The 19,120-nt window shown below is 38.6% G+C and overlaps 1 protein-coding gene across 1 annotated transcript; it reads left to right on the top strand.

The window, feature by feature from the left end:
* The first annotated feature begins 470 nt into the window (after positions 1–470).
* LOC111336191 (uncharacterized) lies at positions 471–13,631 on the top strand. Its single transcript, XM_088750486.1, has 10 exons — positions 471–1,251; positions 2,417–2,539; positions 3,108–3,508; positions 4,682–5,387; positions 6,419–6,530; positions 7,490–7,739; positions 9,546–10,349; positions 10,657–11,890; positions 12,068–12,163; positions 12,795–13,631. The coding sequence occupies exons 1-10, from the start codon at positions 477–479 to the stop codon at positions 12,857–12,859; spliced, it is 4,566 nt and encodes a 1,521-aa protein (XP_088606612.1). The 5' UTR covers positions 471–476; the 3' UTR covers positions 12,860–13,631.
* The last annotated feature ends 5,489 nt before the right edge of the window (positions 13,632–19,120 follow it).

The following is a 19,120-nucleotide window of genomic DNA, read 5'->3' as shown; positions in this document are numbered from 1 at the left end:
AACCATAGATTTGCACTAATGATTTCTTTCCTGTTAGATATTAACCTTTACAATAAAGGTAATCTTCATGTTGTTTTTAAAGAGTCGGGAGAACTCTGTTTTAAAATTCAAGCATTTTCTTGTTCGTAATAGCCTTGTTGTTAACATGTATAACGCAAGCAGTTGTTTATTTTTGACAAAAAAAGTATACAGTGAGATCGAGTAAAGTCAAAATGTCTGACGTGAAAATAAATAACTAGAGCTTTTTACAAATAAGCAGTGTTTACTCAGAGTGTTTAAAAGAACACTGAAGGGTGGATGGCTTGCAAAGATTGTACTTAGAGGAATAAAATATAACTCATTACTTTGGTTTAGTAGAAGTTAAATTATAAACCTCATTTTTTCCATTTTTGGTTGAATGGTTATAATGCCAAAGCAAGTTAGTTTAAGTTACTCACCTTTAATGACAGCTTTTATTTTTGTTGTGACAGTTTCCCATGAATGAAATGGAATTTCTTTCTAAAGAAGAGTTAAGAGGAAAGATGATCGGAGAGAGTTTAGATCTCACTGGGGAAAGTTTGCATGAATTGCCTGCAGCTTTGTTTGAATTGACTGAGTTGGAGGAACTTTACCTGTCATTGAATAAACTTACAACAATACCTGAAAATCTCGGAAAGCTAAACAATCTTACGGTACTTCATGTTAGAAGTAACCAGCTGTCCATATTCCCTACAAGTTTGACTCAGCTGAAAAAACTCAGAGTGCTGAACATCTTACATAACAATCTAACCACCCTCCCTGATGCTATTGGGGAGATGGTGGAGCTGGAGACACTGGGGCTGAGTCACAACCAGTTGACTGTGTTGAGTCCAGCTATAAAACAGCTGAAAAAACTCAGAGCGCTGGTCATCTCACATAACAATCTAACCACCATCCCTGATGGTATTGGGGAGATGGTGGAGCTGGAGACACTGGGGCTGGGTCACAACCAGTTGACTGTGTTGAGTCCAGCTATAAAACAGCTGAAAAAACTCAGAGCGCTGGTCATCTCACATAACAATCTAACCACCATCCCTGATGCTATTGGGGAGATGGTGGAGCTGGAGGAACTGGCGCTGAGTCACAACCAGTTGACTGTGTTGAGTCCAGCTATAAAACAGCTGAAGAAACTCAAATATTTGTCTGTGAGAGGGAATCCTTTTACAGTTGAAGGAATGAGAAGTGTTATGGAGCTAAAGGATAAGATTGACTTTGTATCATCAGATGTCCCAGGTGAGTAAAGGAAATTCCTCTTCACATTAATGTTGTGACATGTGCATTATTTACTAAATTGGTTCTAATGGTTGACTTGCAAGTGGTTATGGTGCTTGTTACTGAGAATTACAGGCAGCTGACAATAGTTTCATAATAAATCCTGAAAAGAACAATGAAGTAAATGCTGTCACAGTTATACTGTATGATCGAGCAAAGGTTGTATCACTTTAGAAATACATGACATTTGTACTGGAAGTTTTAGTTATATTTTGAAAGCTTTATTTTAACGATTTGGCTGACATTGAAAGTTCAGTTGAGCTACAGTGTACTATAATTAGATAGGGAATTGAGGAGGGATTAAGTTTATTACAAATCATTTTACAGTAAGGGATTATTGTAAGTTGTAAGTTTTGTTTTCTAGTTGATTGGAATTTAAGAAGTTTGTTGCAAATTATTTCACAGTTGTAGGAATTGCTGTTGTAATTTTTGCTTTCTGTTTATTTGATTTTAATTTTAAAAGGAAGAATTAAGTTTAAATTATTACAAATCATTTCTCATCCAGGAATGTAGTACTGTAAGTTGTAACTCCATAATTTTTGCTTTATTTTATTGGAAGTTATTAAGAATGTAACAACATTTAGCTTATCATACAGAATTTATGGACTAATATGATTTTAAAACGAGAGTTCAGGTTATTGGGAATAAAACTTTTGTCTTAACTGGTCAGGAGTAATTCTGATAATTGTTACACCATAATTTATGCTGCCCTTGTAATATTTTAGAATCTATCAATTGCTACATTTTGGGAATATGATTTTTCTTTCTGTTTTCCAAACACCATTTGGCAGAATTGACATCAATTATTGCCTTTGTTTAGTTTGATCAGTCACATTTTAATCAATTTACTCTTAATGTTTCATTTCATTGAGTCAGTTTATAATAGTCATATTGTATGTGTTTACCTAACTCACCGATGCAAAGATTTTTACGTGTATATACTAGCATAGTTTCTAACTTTATGCATGAAGGACATGTAATTAAATTGACTTATCAGACCTTTTTCACATTGTGTTTGAAACTTATAAAACAGAAATTGCTTTTCCTTTAGGGTTATTATAATAATTACAACTTCCTCTGATTAGCCTTTTTCCTTTGGCTCAATCATGATGACTTTTTTAATTAGACCATGTGGATAGACAAAGAGCGCAAGGACCATTGGCACAGTTGGCTTATGAAGAGGCTTTAAAAGATGGATATGTACAAGTTTACCGCGGTCGTGTTATGCTGGTTGGTCAGGATCGCGCCGGTAAGAAGATTCAGAGATTCTAAGAAGTAATTAAAGATTCTAAGAAGTAATTAAACATTCAACAACACTTAAAGCTTATCTGCATACAAAAGTTATGGTCAGGAGTAATTCTGATGATTATTTATCGTTAATTTACACTGGCCTTGTAATCTTTTAGAACCTTCAAGTTGCTCCTTTTGTGGAATTTATATGTGAATTTTTCTCCTTTGGTTTTCCAAACAGAAAATGTCTTTTTGAGTCCTCACTATTCCACAGAATTGATAACCATTATTGCCTCCATTTAGTTTGGTCACTCACAGTTTATTGAAACTTATTTCATTTCATTGAGTCAGTTTATAACAGTCATGGTGTATGTGTTTAATATGAAACTCACCAATGCATCTAAGATCAGGAAAATACTTTGATTGTATGACTTTTATATACAAGCATAGTCTCTACATTTATACTCAATAGACATATAATTAAATTGACTTATCTATTTCTAGGCTTGTTTCAGAATTTTTTGAAACTTTTTAAAAGAGAAATTGTTTATTCCTTTGCATAAATTATTACAACTTTCTAAATTTAGAGATAATGAGTGAAAAAATAGCAGATGGACACAGAGCACAGTTGGCTTATGAAAGGGCTTTGAAAGATGGGTATGTAAAAGTTTACCGTGGTCGAATCATGCTGATTGGTCAGGATCGCGCTGGTAAAACCAGTTTGAAGAAGAGTCTGTTAGGCCTTCCATTTGACCCTAAAGAACAGAGTACTGAGGGGATTGAAGTGGATCCTTCAAAGTGTGAAATTGATGTTGATCAAGTTAGAAATTGGCAATCCACCAACGAGAAGAAACCAGGACTGTTAGAATGTGCGAAAGATGTGGCAGAGATTGTTGCAGAGAAATTGGTAGTGCTGAGAAGAAATTTTGAAGATATTTCAGGAGAAGAAGATTCAGAAGATGGTTCAGTGCAAGAAGACTTTTCTGAAGTAAGTTTAGAAGTTACACTCATGAAACAGAAAAATTGATGTTTAAATTTGTACTTTGAATATCTTTATACATAATTAAAGCAGTATGTATTAACAATAGCTGTGGTTACACTCACCTCCTTCCCGAGGTAACCCTGTGTGTAATAACCTTGGGTTGGGATGGGTTTGTGTTTCCAGTCAGGTTTAATCCCCGGTTACATTGCAAATAATTTCCCGAGGTAAACTTTTGACCTAGCAGGCGGGAAATTAATTCATCATGGAGATCGCAAACTGCGAAACTTATGGTTTTTATTGAAGTATTCAGAGCAAAGACAAGTAAAATGTACTTCATGCGAACCTCGAAAGTTGGCCATGTTTGATGCTGCATGTCTTGAATTTAGTACTTGTGAGGATATATAATATATATTTGCTGCGATTTCAGTGCAACACCACAAATATGCCCAGAATGTGCTGCAGTTTCCGGATTTACCATTTTCTGCCATCCGACTGGTTGAACTACTCTTGTGGTTAGATAAACCACTGCTAAACCCTACGACTTGGTTCAGGAAACGTCATTGTTTTGTTTTTTTTTATGTATCCATAGTGATTTCCCATGGGCTGAGTTTCACTGTGGGAATAGAGGTCACACACAAAACACAGACTTCCTGTTGGTAAGGTGTCACTTTCCCGTGGCAAAAGGTCTAGTGTAACCACAGCTAATAATTACGCATTTTAATACATGGGCCATTTGTAATCGTTTATGAATTCATAATTATTTAAATTTCTACAGTCAATATTACCTTAACAAATGCTCCAGATGAAGGAAAAAAGAAATGTAGGTTTATGTTAGCAGAAAAATGCACCATTATGCATCATTGAAATGAAAGGAAAAGGTGATTGGCAATAATTTCTTTTGTGCATGATGGTATAATTTACAGAATTCCCCACCTCAAATTTTCAATTAGAAACTGAGTAAAGGCACAACTAGCTATGGCTATTATTAGCAATATGAGCTCAAATTGAAGCTGTTTGGCAGAAGAAGGTTTATTGTCAAAAATTTTTATTGTCACTGATGAGGTTTAAGAGAAAATTTGGGGATGTATGTATTTTGGGGATTGTATGTATGTGTTGATTAATACATGATATATAAATTTATCACTCTTATGTTACTTTCTTATGTGATAATTTATTTAGGTTGAGACAGACAGTGACACTAAAGGCCACTTAAATAACTCAGATATTTCCTCACCGTCAAAGAAATCAAAGGGAACCCTTCTGCAGGACAAAAGGGGTGAACATTTTCAGGAGTCCAAACATGAACACTTACCAAATGAACCTGAGGTACAGATTGATGCTTTTTCGCCTCCAGATGACATCATAAAACATCTTCATCAGTGGCTAGAGTATTTCAGAGGTAGAGTTGAGATCAGCAAAGAAATTGTCCTTAGTTTAGAATTATGGGATTTTGCAGGGCAGCATATGTATTATGCCAGTCACCCTATCTTTCTATCATCTCGAGCAGTGTACATATTGGTACACAATCTTAGTAAGCCGTTAGATGCCTTAGCTGAGCCTTGCATCAGACAAGGAACAATTGATGTCAAACTGGAAAACTCTAACAATGAAACAAATATAGAGACCTTGATGTCGTGGCTGGCCACGGTTCACAGTGTTGCGCAAGCACCACTAAATGATGGCATAGATGATGATTCACAACACAAACTGCCCTACCTCCGCCCTCCAGTGTTCATTGTTGGCACACATGCTGACAAACCAGTTGGTGACATTGCAGTGATGAAAAAACAAATCCAGGAGAGAATTTGTGGCAAGGAATATGAGAAGCATGTGGTGCGGCCTCTCTACTGCATTGACAACACAAGACCATCTTCAAGACAGCCAGGTACAATGTTGAACTGTATTTTGTGATTGACAATTAGAGATTGCCAATTTAGAATCAACAGTTATTTTGGCAAGCAATCTTCTGTGAAGGAAAGGTTTGGTTTGATTCTGATTGTGTACATAGCCTAGTAAGCAATTTTCTCCTCTGTGCAATCTACCTGGTACACCAAGAAACTTTGGACTGGAGCGAAATTAATTCAGATCTCTGTTATGTGGGTTTTCTACTTAATATCTTTTATCAGAGACTCTAATCCTCCCATTTGGCCAGATGCTTCTTTTTTTTCTTTGTTTTTTTTTTGGAATGATAATTTTTTCCTTGTATTTTTTCCTTTTTATTCATAGTGTCCTGAATTTTTGTTTTTTTTTTTTGTATTGGTTACTCATAGGAATTAATGGGTCAAAAGTATTAGTAAACATCCTAGGTGAAGGGAAGAAAAGAATAATATGCAATTAAGAGTGTAGTGAAAGTTAAGTTGCAGTATCAAAGAAGAAATCAAAGTGAATCCGTCAATCAATGTAGTAATGATTCAATTGTTTATTTACACAGCCATGTGAAGTCTCTAAGGCAAAAGGTTGCTCAAAATAATTATGTATTACTACTAACTAGGATATTAAGTTAAATTGAAGTTAGGTATTTAAATAACCAATATGCAGTGCTTTCCACAAACATTTACATGCCAGTGTTTTTGCTAGCTATTCAGTTGTGAAGAGCCTCCTATGTTTAGAAAACGAAACAGCAAGAGATTTGTTTTGATGTGAACAAAATTTCCTGGATTTTGGAATAAATTATGCTGGAAAGCCAAAAGTTTAGGCTAAAAGGAACTAGATGTCAGTGGAGTAGATGCAGCTGATTCTCTTTAAGAAATGAATTTTCTCCCCCTTGCTATGTTTTTTTTATGGTTGTCTACCTGGAAAGATCTGGAGAACACTGCGTACATTCCCTAATAACAACTTGGCTATCTTTGTAATCATGAGTAGTGTTGTCTTGAGACTTGCCTGTTTTTGATGAAAAACATTTGTTTTATTTTTTAGAGAATGCAATTAATGCTGATAACAGCTGTAGAGATGCAATTCACTCACTACAAAACAGAATCATGGAAGTGTTAAGAGAAGAACCCTACATGGGAGAGAAAGTCCCTATCAGGTAAATAACAATGTTCTTGTAATGTTTCTTACAGTGTCTGTAATTAGCCCTTCCACCATTCATACATGAGTCAGTTTGAGTTGGTTTCCTTGAATACCAAATGCACAAAAAGTAAAAATTATTCAAAAAAGAAATTTTCTCTTCTGTTGGGGGTGGGGGTGGAGGGAAGCTCTCTTTGTCTTTGATGTAGTCTGTATTTTTCTCCTTTGCAATAATTTTGCTTCGAAGTGTTGCTCAAGGTTAATGTGCAGGCCTGCTTAGGTTCATCAGTATCATGGGTAAGCATTTTGATTACAATAAGATCATCGCATTTTTAGTTAAAGCCACAACATGTACTTTGATTGTTGCAATGTGCTTCAAATTTGGGAAATGGGAATTAGTACTAGGTCAGAGGTAAAACAGAAAAGTCTTGAGTCAAATGGAAACTATTTAGTGCTAGAATTAATGAGTTTACTTAATTTATATTTTGGATATATCAACAAAGTTGAAATGGTAAATTGGCCACCGTAATGATTACAAAAGCTGACGTTTCGAGCGTTAGCCCTTCGTCGGAGCGAAGGGCTAACGCTCGAAACGTCAGCTTTTGTAATCATTACGGTGGCCAATTTACCATTTCAACTTTGTTGATATATCCAAATTATTTCGTTACTCCCACCGACGCAGCCCCAAACAGTTTCTTTCAAAACTATCAGCCTTTACTTAATTTATAGATAGCTTTGTATGGTAGGTCAGATCTACTGATTAAGGTCAAACATCAAAGCAGGTGAAATATGTTACTGGATCCACCATCTTGGTTTCCATGTATTGCAGATTTTTATGATCAAGACACCATCAACATGTATTCAATGTATTTAGTGTCAATTGTTTTAAACAACAAAAATGCTGTTTTCTTGAGAAACAATCAAATTACATAATGTATTATTCCAAATTTCACCTTGACTGTTTTCACTGTTCCCAAGGTGGTTCCTGTTTGAAAAGGTGATTGAAGCTTTGGTGGCTAAACAGATTTATCACAGAAATCTACAACAGCTTCAATACTATGCAAGGAAAGAGTGTTTAATGAAAGATCCAGATGAGTTTGACTCCATGATCAGTTTTTACCATGGCCTGGGGATGATAATCAAGCACCACAGTACAGTTATACTGAAGGCTCAATGGTTGATTGAGCTGTTCAAGCAGCTGATAACCATACCACATTTTGATAAAGTGGTGAGAAAATGTTATGTTTAATAGCCAGGTGATAAGAAAGAAAGACTAACCTGAGTAATTTGGAAGAAACCATGATTAATTTCCTTATTTAAAGATAACAGCTGAATGCAACAAACCCTAATGATATTTTGATCTGCCAGCTTTCTCTTTTCATTTGCACTTTTAATTTGAAATATTGACTAGGTTAAACTGAAAGATTTAAAGTGTTTTCTTGTTTTGCAGCCCCCTTTCAGGGAGGTTAATTTTACAGACAATATTGACTTAAAATGCTACAAGTATGTTATAATAGTTGTAGCCAACTGCAAGCAGTGGTACATCATATTTTGCATTTTGATAATTTTTCTTATTAATAATAACAATAATAATAATAATGATAATAAAGATTACAATTATAATTTCATAGTCTTAAACTTGTGTAAGATCAAAAGCTCTGTGTTGCAGAAGTATTAAGTGTTAAGGGATGGCACATTTACCAGTAACACACCTCTGCTTGTTTATGTTTATTATGTTTGATTTCATTGCTAGATTTCAAAAGTAACACAACGAAACAGTTTGAAATAGCGTCCATTTGTTTGAATTACCTTGCTTTCAGTGATTTTGTATTTCAAAGTGAACTTTGAGCGGTGTTCTCTTACTTATTCCTTGATCCTTTACTCTTTGTCCTTTTTGTCAATGACCTTCCTATAGTTTTAAAGCGATGCAATATTCTGATGTATGCTGACGATACAGTTATGTATTTCGCCGCTAGCGCTAGTGACGCCCAAGAAATCAGTAGTACTCTTACCAGTGAACTTGCCAAGGTCAATGATTGGCTTGTACACTGTTTAGAAGGACTGGGTACTAGTCTGACGTGAGGTCAGATGTCCGCCATGTTGTTTTTGTTGTACTGATGCAGCTTGTTATTTTCGTTAAATTAAATTAGTTAAATTTGTGAAGACTTGTTTTGCTTCGAACCTGGAACTCGTTCGGAAGAACATACACAATAGTTTTTTTATTCAGCAAGGCAAAACAGCATGTGTTTTATTCGATACTAGTTCTAAATTAGCAATGCTAATCTCTCTGTGAATATCGATGGTAAGGAGCTAACACGGGTTGCTGAGTATGAATACCTCGGAGTAATTATGGATGAGTCGCTTTCATGGAACGCACACGTGAATTATTTAATTAGCAAAGTCAGTAAGGGATTAGGAATTCTTGGCCGCACTAGGGGGGGTAGCATTGGTATGCTTCCTGTTCTCGATTATTGTAATACCGTTTGGAATTGTTGCGGACGTGTAAATGCTGATAATATAGAAAAACTACAGAGACGTGCGGCAAGGATTATCATGCAAACCATCAGCAGTAACGAAGCGCTAGCTCGCCTTACATATGTTACGCTGGGGCTTAGATGGAAGACACGCGCGGGAAACCTTGTGAAAAAAATGTCTAAATAACCGCTGCCCGCAATTTTTAATGGATTACTTTTCTTCTAATAGAGATATTGTACACAGAAAAACGCGGCAAAGTGATCATCTCTGTTTTCTCTCTATCAAACTAGAATGTACGGAAAAAGCTTTCTATTATCATAGATGTGAAGTTTTTAATCGTAATTTATAGTTTTTATCAATGCTTGTAATAACTTTAATGCTGTTTTAGGATATCTTTCGATAAACTTAGTTGGACCAGTTCTATTTATTTTTAACGCTTTTATACTTTTTATTAGGCCCTCTAAGGATATCAGTTTTCGTAACTGTAGGAGTTACCCTAACCAAATAAAAGTATCTTCTTCCCCTTCTTCTTAGAACTGTTTTTATCTCCATTTTGTAGGATCCTTTACATGCCAAGTACTGGCAGGAACTTGAAGGAAGTGGCATCCTCAGCATGGAACATGTTGATCATGTTTTCTCCAGTTTTATTGGACAAGGTATCATCAAAGATGATATCCTAGGCATGATGGAGCAGTTTGGTTTAATTGCTAAGTTCTCTGTTTCTCCAAATAATGTGAAGTACTTTGTACCAGCTCAGCTGAAGTCATCACCCGACAAGCTCGTAAAGTTGAAGCCATCATCAACTGATCCATGTCCAGTGTATCTTCTCTTCATGCATGGCTTTGTCCCACATGGTCTGTTCTTACAGCTTGTCTCACGATCCATTCGTTGGTGTGCTGCAACATGGCCACACATGCATCAACCTACCCTGTACCAAAATGGAGCACGGTTCATGATTGGGAAAGGTATTCATGATTTTGTCCTCATTTGCAAAACAGGATTCATCAAGATAATATTGCGACGAAAGAAGCAAAGTTATCAGGTTGTGGGTCAGAACACAGCTGAATTAGCAACTTTCGTTCGTGAATTTCTTGAAGCAACTCTACAGGCTTTGCCTCAGGAACTGCCCTACCTGAGGGGACTGCAGTATAAGCTGTGTGTTGCTTGTCCATATTGTCATCAAGGGACAGAGGAACCACTTCAACCATGCTCAGACTACATCAAAACCACTTGCACACACAAGGACTGCTTTCATCTTGTTGATGCAAATAAGGGTAACCCAACAATGTGTAGTCGAGATATCTGGGATGAAGAACTCACCATCAGTGGACTTCAAAAGTGGTTCTCGAGAGGAACAAACCAGGTATTTCCAGTTATAGTGTTTTTTTTTTCTCTCTCACTGATTCGTATTTTCTATCGCTCTCCTCGATTCTCTTTCTTTGAAGATTAAATGTATTCTAGTAAGTGTGCACAATGTGATTATAGTTAATATGACTCCAATTTCAAAGATAAGTCGGACATTTGTTTTCAAGATAAATTTATTTCATGGGTTATATTTCTCAGTGTACCATGTTACTAAACTTCTCATTATAAATGAGAAGGAGCATACCCAAACCTTATGATGCTATATCTGTGATAAAACCTTATATGACCTCTTCTTTTTTGCCCAGGGGTCTTGGTCTTCAAATGTCACCGCCAAATCACAGGGTGCAGCAGCTGAAATTATTCCAATTACGTCTGACACAGCACTGAGGGTGACTCTTCTGGGCAGTGAATGGAGTTCGTCAATGGGAGGCTTGTCCACCATAAACAGACAACTTGCCATTCTGTTGGCCAAACATCCGCAAGTGGACGTCACACTCCTAGTCCCACAGTTTGCTTGTTCTGAAGAAGAGAGGAGAATGGCATCGGGTCACAATGTATCCTTGAGGGAGGCACAGAGACGCCCGGGTTATGCCGACCCCCTTGACTGGCTGAGTGCCCCACCGAGAGATCTGGCCATTGACATAGTACTGGGTCATGGAGCAAAGCTGGGTAAACAAGCTCAATTTATTAAAGAATCGCACCAGTGCAGGTGGATACAGGTAGTGCATACTGCACCTGAAGAACTTGCGACGCACAAAAACTATCCCAAGGCTAGATCCAAAGGTGAAGAGAAGAATTTGACTGAAGTGGAGTTGTGTAAGTTGGCAGATACTGTTATAGCAGTTGGACCAAAGCTAACAGACGCTTTCTCCGCTCAGCTCCGCTCATGCAAGAGTCACGAAGACATCCTTCAACTGACTCCTGGAACTTTCCGTGAATTCTCTGACGTACAACAAGCCCCAAAGGAGAGTAAAACGTTCAAGGTACTGACGTTTGGCCGTGGTGATTCAGAGGACTTCAGCCTGAAGGGCTACGATATTTCTGCCAGAGCAATAGTTGAACTGAGGGACAGATCTTACTGTCTCATCTTCGTGGGTGCACCTGACGGTAAACAGGATGAGGTTGCAAAAAATTTGGAAAAGAGCGGAATCGATAAAAGCCAGCTGACTGTGAGGACGTTCGTACAGAGTAAAGAGAGATTGAAGGAAATATTTTGTGAAGTTGATCTTTGCATGATGCCTTCCAGAACGGAAGGATTTGGTCTGACAGCATTAGAAGCTTTGTCTGCCGGTCTTCCCATTCTTGTCAGTGGCAACTCAGGATTTGGTGAAGCATTGTGCACTGTACCATCAGGCAAATCATTTGTGGTGGAGTCTGAGGACCCTAAGGAGTGGGCAAAGGCAATTGCTGGTGTCCGAGAGAAGAAAAGATCAGACCGCCTCCATGAGATTCAGCAACTGAGGAGTTCCTATGAAGAGAAGTTCAACTGGGAGAAACAGTGTGACATTCTTGTGGAGAAGATGTGGGACATAGTTCATGGTGAGAATATTTTGAATATCCTTAAAAAAAGGTGTTTTGGGGGCGGAGACACCGTATATACTGGGGGCTACTCGGCTTTCGGGCTCTTGATAAATTTTGACGTAAAGCGTGAACAACTTATGCAAAAAAGGTGTTAAAAAACCTGAGTACTGATTTGCTTTTCTTCCTTAACTGCAGCTTCTAAAAGACGAGACACAAGTTTGAAAACTCGGGAGGCCGAAGTTGTTGACACGTCAACCGAACAAGCAACAAGTGATTCATTACTGAATCCAGGTGAGTAACAAAGTATCAATAACACACGGTAATTGACTTCCCCAAAGAACTACAGACAGGTTACTAGACGATCCAGCAGTTGCTCCTTTCCTTAACTTTCAACTTTAGATCAACGCTTTGTGAAAATGGTGCTTTTGATATTTTGTGCTAATGAGACACATGTTATTCACATCTCTGATTTCTTGGGTTAGAATCCAAAGACATGTATGAACAAAGTGACACTTGTCAGAAGAAGAAATGTACAGATCTAAGATTGAGCCTAATTCGATATAGTTCAGAGCGCGATTTTGTTGAACAGCTGCTTAACTTTGTTTAAATAACCGGCCGTAGGTTTCTTTTTCCAATTATACAGTCAGTGTATTTCGTCTAACATGTTACTTAGAATCATAAATTCCCCTCCTAACTCTGAGATGACAGTAAATTTAGGCTTTGACGTCAAGGCTTTTTCTCCTTTTTCCTATGTCAAATGAGCAAAGAAGGAGAATGGATGACATGAGTGGTTTTCATAAACTTATTTCCAGTACTAACTGACGGTTAATCGCCCGCTCCAGTTTGTAGAATCAAACGGCATTTGATGCAGTTTATTCTCCTTGGCTATCTAATCGCATTGTTGTGTTTGTTGTTTTTACAGGTCAAAAGACAGGCTATCTACACAGTCATTATACTCGACTCAGATCTGTGTTTAAAAAAAAGTAAAATTCGGCCGAATAAAGACGTCTATAAAAACTGAAAAGCATTAAGAAACGATAATTCACCGTAAGTGACTTACGTTACTGAAAGCACGAGAAAAATTTTTTTAATTTAGATGCAGTTTAGATTGGAGAAGGACAGAGAGTTTGAAAACACCGAACTTGAACAATTTACGCGGAGTAATTTTGTTAGTCATGAGGAGCGATAGAGCATTTGTAAATACAATTCAGGGTTTAAAGGCAAGGTTTGAAATATTTTGTTGGTAGAGTAGATTTATTTGCCCAAATACCTGCTATGCTTGTATAAGCTTCTTGTAAACGCAGCTAGAGCGGTTAGTGCTTATAAATTACAGAAATCACAGAAAAATCTAAACTAATATGCTTTTCAGTAATGACACGATTTAGGGACACTAGCATTTCTTTTTTCCCAATGCTCCCCTCGATGCCGATTCGTTAATACTTACTATAAATTTCTTATCAAAAGAATCCAAGAATATCTTCACCTGTATCGTAAATACTTTTGTTCTTAGGCCATCGTAATTTGATCAAAAATAAGACACAAACAGCAGTGATAAACATATTGAACTTGCACATTTTGATTATGACTTGACGTTTCGTATGTACTCAACATACATTTTCAAAAGTAACCGTTGAAATGTAAAACAGCTATGTATATCTATAACTGAGGTGAGGGGACTGGAACCAAGATTAAGCATAAAACTTAACAATAAAAAATAACACTAGAGCAGATTAATAAAACAACAGCTTCTCACTTCCGACGTTCACGTTGAAAGCTGGCTCAAGTTCCTGAATAAGTAAGGTCTCTTTGATTTTACAATGGTAGTCTGTTTTGCCCTTCGCCAAAATATCAAAATGATCCCACTTGATATTATGTCCAGTGGCCTTGACGTGGTCAGCAATGGCTGAAGTATTGTCATTGATAGCGAGGGCCTTAAGATGTTCGGTTTTTCTATCGTGAAACCGTCGTTTAGTTTTACCAATGTAACAATGATTACGATCCCAGCAATTTGCTTTGTAAATAACTCTGGATTGTTGCGAAAGATTAATGCGGTCCTTGTAAGGAAAGAAAGATTTTATACATCGAGTGCTCTGAAAAACGATTTTCAGGTTAACAAAAGAATAGAATTTGTACACACATGATTTCAGGCGTTTAGCGACTTGGTTGCTTTGCAAACCTAAGTAGGGAAGTAGGATAATGATATCTTTCTTGGGAACGATAGACACAGGGATGTTGTCTGTGTCTGTTTTTGTTTAACACACCGTTGATATGATAGTTGATTATGCCATGTGGGTAGGTCTTCTGAAGAAGGAGTTTTCGAAGATCATTGAGGGCTACACCCGATTTTAGACAGCACCCGTGATCAGCGCCACACCCCTGATTGGGTATGGGGACTGGGGAGAGAAGACAAAATAATTCTCAAACGAAGATTTATTGAATGTAGAAGTGATAGTTTGTTGACAGCGAAACTTAATAAGTACACCCCTCCCCCCTCATTAATCCCTCTCTTCCCTTCCCCTCCCCCTCATTAATCCTTCTGCGTTCCCCTCCCCCCTCATTAATCCTCCCTTTCCCTTCCTCCTCACTAGCCCTTCTCCTCCCTTCCCCTGCCCCCTCACTAATCCTTCTCCTCCCTTTCCCTACCCCCTCACTAATCCTTCTCCTCCCTTCCCCTACCCCCTCATTAATACTTGTCCTCCTTTCCCCACCTCATTTCAGTTACAGCGACTCTAAGGCGAACATTTGATCAAAAACTGTGGAAAAGGAAAGCAACGATAAGGAGGAGAAGATCGATTTTAATTCAGATTAGTTCAAAAGCCGGAATATCCTTAACACATCAAGAAGACAGAAATTCCGGAAAACGCCTTCAGTTATCGAACAAGAATTTATTTGAAAGCAGAAATTTGAAGAGTCAAACGCAGCAATGTGTTCCCAAAAGAAAAAAAAAACTTTTCTTTCGCCAAGTAAAACTCCCGCAAACTTTTATGAGATACAGTATCTGTCATCGTCAACTGATCTTAGGATCATGGAATGGTTTGTAGAAGACTGATTCAGCGTGAAACAGGACCTAACCTCAGTCATCCAAGTTTGGAACAAGTAGAAGGGAGATATCCAGCGGTAACTTAAGACCAAACATAGAGATAAAGCAGCGTACATATTACTTTTTAAGCATATTTCTTACCTTAAGATATATTCACTTCGCCTTTTACTGTCTGTGATGCACTCTCAATAGAGCACAATATTGTGACATAAGGATTTACACGCCAGTCCGGTTTCTAAGGTCTCTGCTTTTCTAATTGCATCTATGGAAACGGGTTTTATTCGAAGTTGGTTGTAGCACACGTCAAGTTTTATAGTTTTGTTTGTTTGTGTACGTATAGTTATTCCTGCGTTTGCCCGGAAACTTTTAAGTATTGTTCTACATGGTCCAGTCAGTGGTACAGTCAGTTGGTTGAACCACTGTGCTCATGGTATTGTTTTGAGTTTTTCAGTAAGGCCCTATGCTCTCACAGCCCCTTACTTCACTTATGATTACACAGGTGTATTAGTAATTTACCGAGATCGGGTTGTTCAAAGGTGGGTTAAGAGAACCCAGGATGAATGTAAAATCCAATTTTAGATATGAAAGCTTTGAAAGAAAATTCAATGATTTTTTTTTGTCTACAATTTGTCGATTAGATGCTCTGAAAAGAAGAGAGATTATTATCCGAAAAAGGCTCTTAAACAAAGAAATAGAGAAACCAGGGTTAAAAGTTAACCCCTGGGTTTGCGCCAATCAGCCTTTGAAGAACTGGGCCCGAGGAGGCTTGCAGATATGCTGGAAGTTACGTGCGATGGATCAGCATTCCGGCATTCTCCATGCTCCAGAAACGTGAATAATTAAGCTCTGATAGAGACGGACCACTGAGCTCATAACACTAATACCAGAGAGGGCCTTTAAATCTTTGCAAATAATGACAATTATTCAATAGTTACATGAGTCATCCATCCATTAAACTTTTAAGTGTATCAAACTTTTGAGAGCCCCCCTAATTGCCTACTCCTTATTTCTAAGCTTGATGTGTTTAACAAAGCAAAACATTGAGTTTCACCAATTACTAAAATAACGATTTTCTGTGAACTGAAAGAAAGTAAGAAATGAGACAAATCAGAGAAGAATACAGAGTATAATAGCTGCTATAAGCTATCTCAGTAGCCAGGTGAGCGCTAGTTTCGTGAAAGATTTACAGTCCTCTTGAGGCTATAACTTGGGTTTAATGAAAAAAGAATTAAGAGGAGAAGGAATTTGTGTCAAATACATATCATTGTGGCTAAATCAGATTTGTTCGAATAAAGTCTAATGAAATTGACTAAACACATGACTATCAAAGAATCTATGTTGTTCATGTACCGAGCTGAAGTTCAAACATGATAAAGTATACATAAAGTCGTTCGTGCGGTGAAAGGTAAAAGTCTGCCTAAGAGAATGACTTACATAGTGAAGGGAGCTAATCAATCTAAGTTTCTGTGATATGAAGTGACCAAGAATATTTTCACCCACCCCTGGACGGGATCCTACTCCTTGACAGGTAGCTCCACAGTATTTTTTTTTCTCATTTCTTTATCATTTCACTTGGACCATTAATACTCCTGGAGACACTCCTGGGGAAACTCCTGGGGACACTCCTGAGGACACTCCTGGGGACACTCCTGGGGACACTCCTGGGGACACTCCTAGGGACACTCCTGGGGACACTCTTGGGGACACTCCTAGGGACACTCCTGGGGACACTTCTGGGGACACTCCCGGGGACACTTCTGGGGACACTCCCGGGGACACTCCCGGGGACACTCCTGGGGACACTCCCGGGGACACTCCTGGGGACACTCCCGGGGACACTCCTGGGGACACTCCTGGGGACACTCCTGGGGACACTCCCGGGGACACTCCTGGGGACACTCCTGGGGACACTCCTGGGGACACTCCTGGGTAGAGTGACGTGAGGGAGAGGCATTTTAACAGTAAACTTTATTTTCCAGGAACAGTACAACTTGACTCCTCTAATGGCTGAACTGGACCTTTTCATTATAAGTCTAACGCATTAATATTAAAAGAGCCCAAGAAATAAACTCTGTATACCCTTGCTCGCTTCGCTCATTGAAAAGTAATTGTAATTGGGTAAAAATGATCCGAACAATTTTTACTATTTATCTACTAACGCTACATTATGAATGCTGCAATCTGATTGACTACCCTAAACGCTATCTATTTAAACAACAGAGTGTTTCTGTCGAGGAACTATCGATTGATAGTTGCCCCGCGAAAATTTGATGTTCTTAAAACAAATACTTGCCCGAGAAGTGAAGCTTCGAGGGCAATTATACTAGTTCCGAGACATAAACACTCTATTGTCTTTATTGTTCACCAATAAATTTTCTTCCGCGTGCCAGTTGAAAAACAGTCAAAACCTACTAAACGCAGATCAATCAAATATTTATTCATGCGTACAGCCTGTCACAAATGTCAATAATTCGCAGCAGTACACCAGCTAATTAATACGTTATACCTGTCAGAATTGAAAAGTCACTGTTTTTCCGATCTGCCTAACGTCGCGGCTATCAGACCATTCAAAATTTTTCACGGATAAGTACTATTCATCCGGGTATTTTTCACGGACGGGTATCGCGTCACGTGATCAACTTAAACCAAAAAGAGTCGAAAAAAATTTAGTAGTAAACTATAATCCATGATAGATAAGTCCACCAAGCCCTCGCAGTGGTAGAATGCTGTGAAACAGATTGCTGGAATGGTTCCTTGTTCCGGTTCGGACAGCATTCTCTCCAGTTTACAACTTGAAGGCGAAAAAAGGGAACTTGAAATCGCCAAAAAAAATTAACTCCGCCTTCCTTGCTCCCATAGAAATCTTCCAACCGTTAGAGCCAGTTGCAACTGTAGAGGACGAACCCTATGTATTCACTCTGTCCGAGCCTGCGGTTCTGTCCCCCCCTGACACAATTAAATCCACGCAAAGCGGCCGGACCCGACTGTATTCCTGATTGGCTCTTGCGTGAGTACGCTGAGGTTCTTGTCGAGCCCGTTACAGCTATTGTACAGCTGTTGTACAGCTATTTTGTTGTATCGACCCACGTTGGCTGTTTTGAAGATCATTGACCGTGATCAATACGGTGCTATCCCTAAATCCTCCATCCTGTTCGCTCTGATCTCGATGTTTCACCACTGGTCACAAGCTACAAACGGTACCGGTGCAGCCGTTAGAGTCGTGTTATTTGACTATCGCAAGGCCTTTGATCTTATTGATCATAAGATACTTGTCGCTAAGATCATCGGCCTCGACATACCGCACAGCATCAAAGCCTGGGTGACTGACTCTTTGACGAATCAACACCAACGCGTCAAGTTGTCCTCTGACTGCTTTTTGAGTGGGGCCCAGTCCCTGCCGGAGTTCCTCAGGGGACCAAGCTCGGCCCCTGGCTTTTCTTGCTCATGATCAATGATCTCAAGGTTGTCGCTCCCTTGTGGAAGTATGTTGACGACACGATAATCTCCCAAACCATACCCCGCGGCTCTCTGGGTGACGTGCAACACGCTGTTACTGCCGTGGAGGAATGGTCTCGGTCTCAGCGGATGCAACTCAATGCCGATAAGTAAAAGGAGATGATTATTGACTTCAAGAAAAACCCTAATAACTTCTACCTTGTCGAAGTAGATGGTCACGAGCTTCCTGTCACCAACCGACTGCGCGAAGATATTAGGTGTTACGATATCCAGTGACTTGAAATGGAACAATCATATTGTAGATTGCATTAAGAAAGCAAATAAGCGCCTGTATTTTATTGTTCTCTTGAAAAGGGCCCGTGTTCCCCTAAGGACATTGTGAACTTCTATTGTACAACAATTAGACCTATACTAGAATACTGCGCTCCAGTGTTCCATCATGCACTCCCGGCCTATCTTAATGAAGATAGAGAAAGAATTCAGAAACGCATGCTTTCTATAATTTAACCTGAAATGTCATATCGGGAATGCCTTGACAGTCTAGGCCTGCCAACTGTGTATGATAGACGCATAGAACTCTTGTGTCATTTGTTCGATTCCATTGCTAACAATCCCGAACATAAGTTGTACCATCTTCTGTCATCAAGGAAAAAATGTAGTTCTAATTTAAGGCGTCAAGAGATATATAATTTGCCACGTTCTCACACGGAACGTTTTCGAACGTCCCAGGGTGCGCGCAATGGCTCTTAAAG

This window comes from Stylophora pistillata, chromosome 2 (assembly GCF_964205215.1).
Source record: "Stylophora pistillata chromosome 2, jaStyPist1.2, whole genome shotgun sequence".
Classification (NCBI taxonomy): domain Eukaryota; kingdom Metazoa; phylum Cnidaria; class Anthozoa; order Scleractinia; family Pocilloporidae; genus Stylophora; species Stylophora pistillata.
This window is presented reverse-complemented; position numbering and strand designations above follow the sequence as displayed.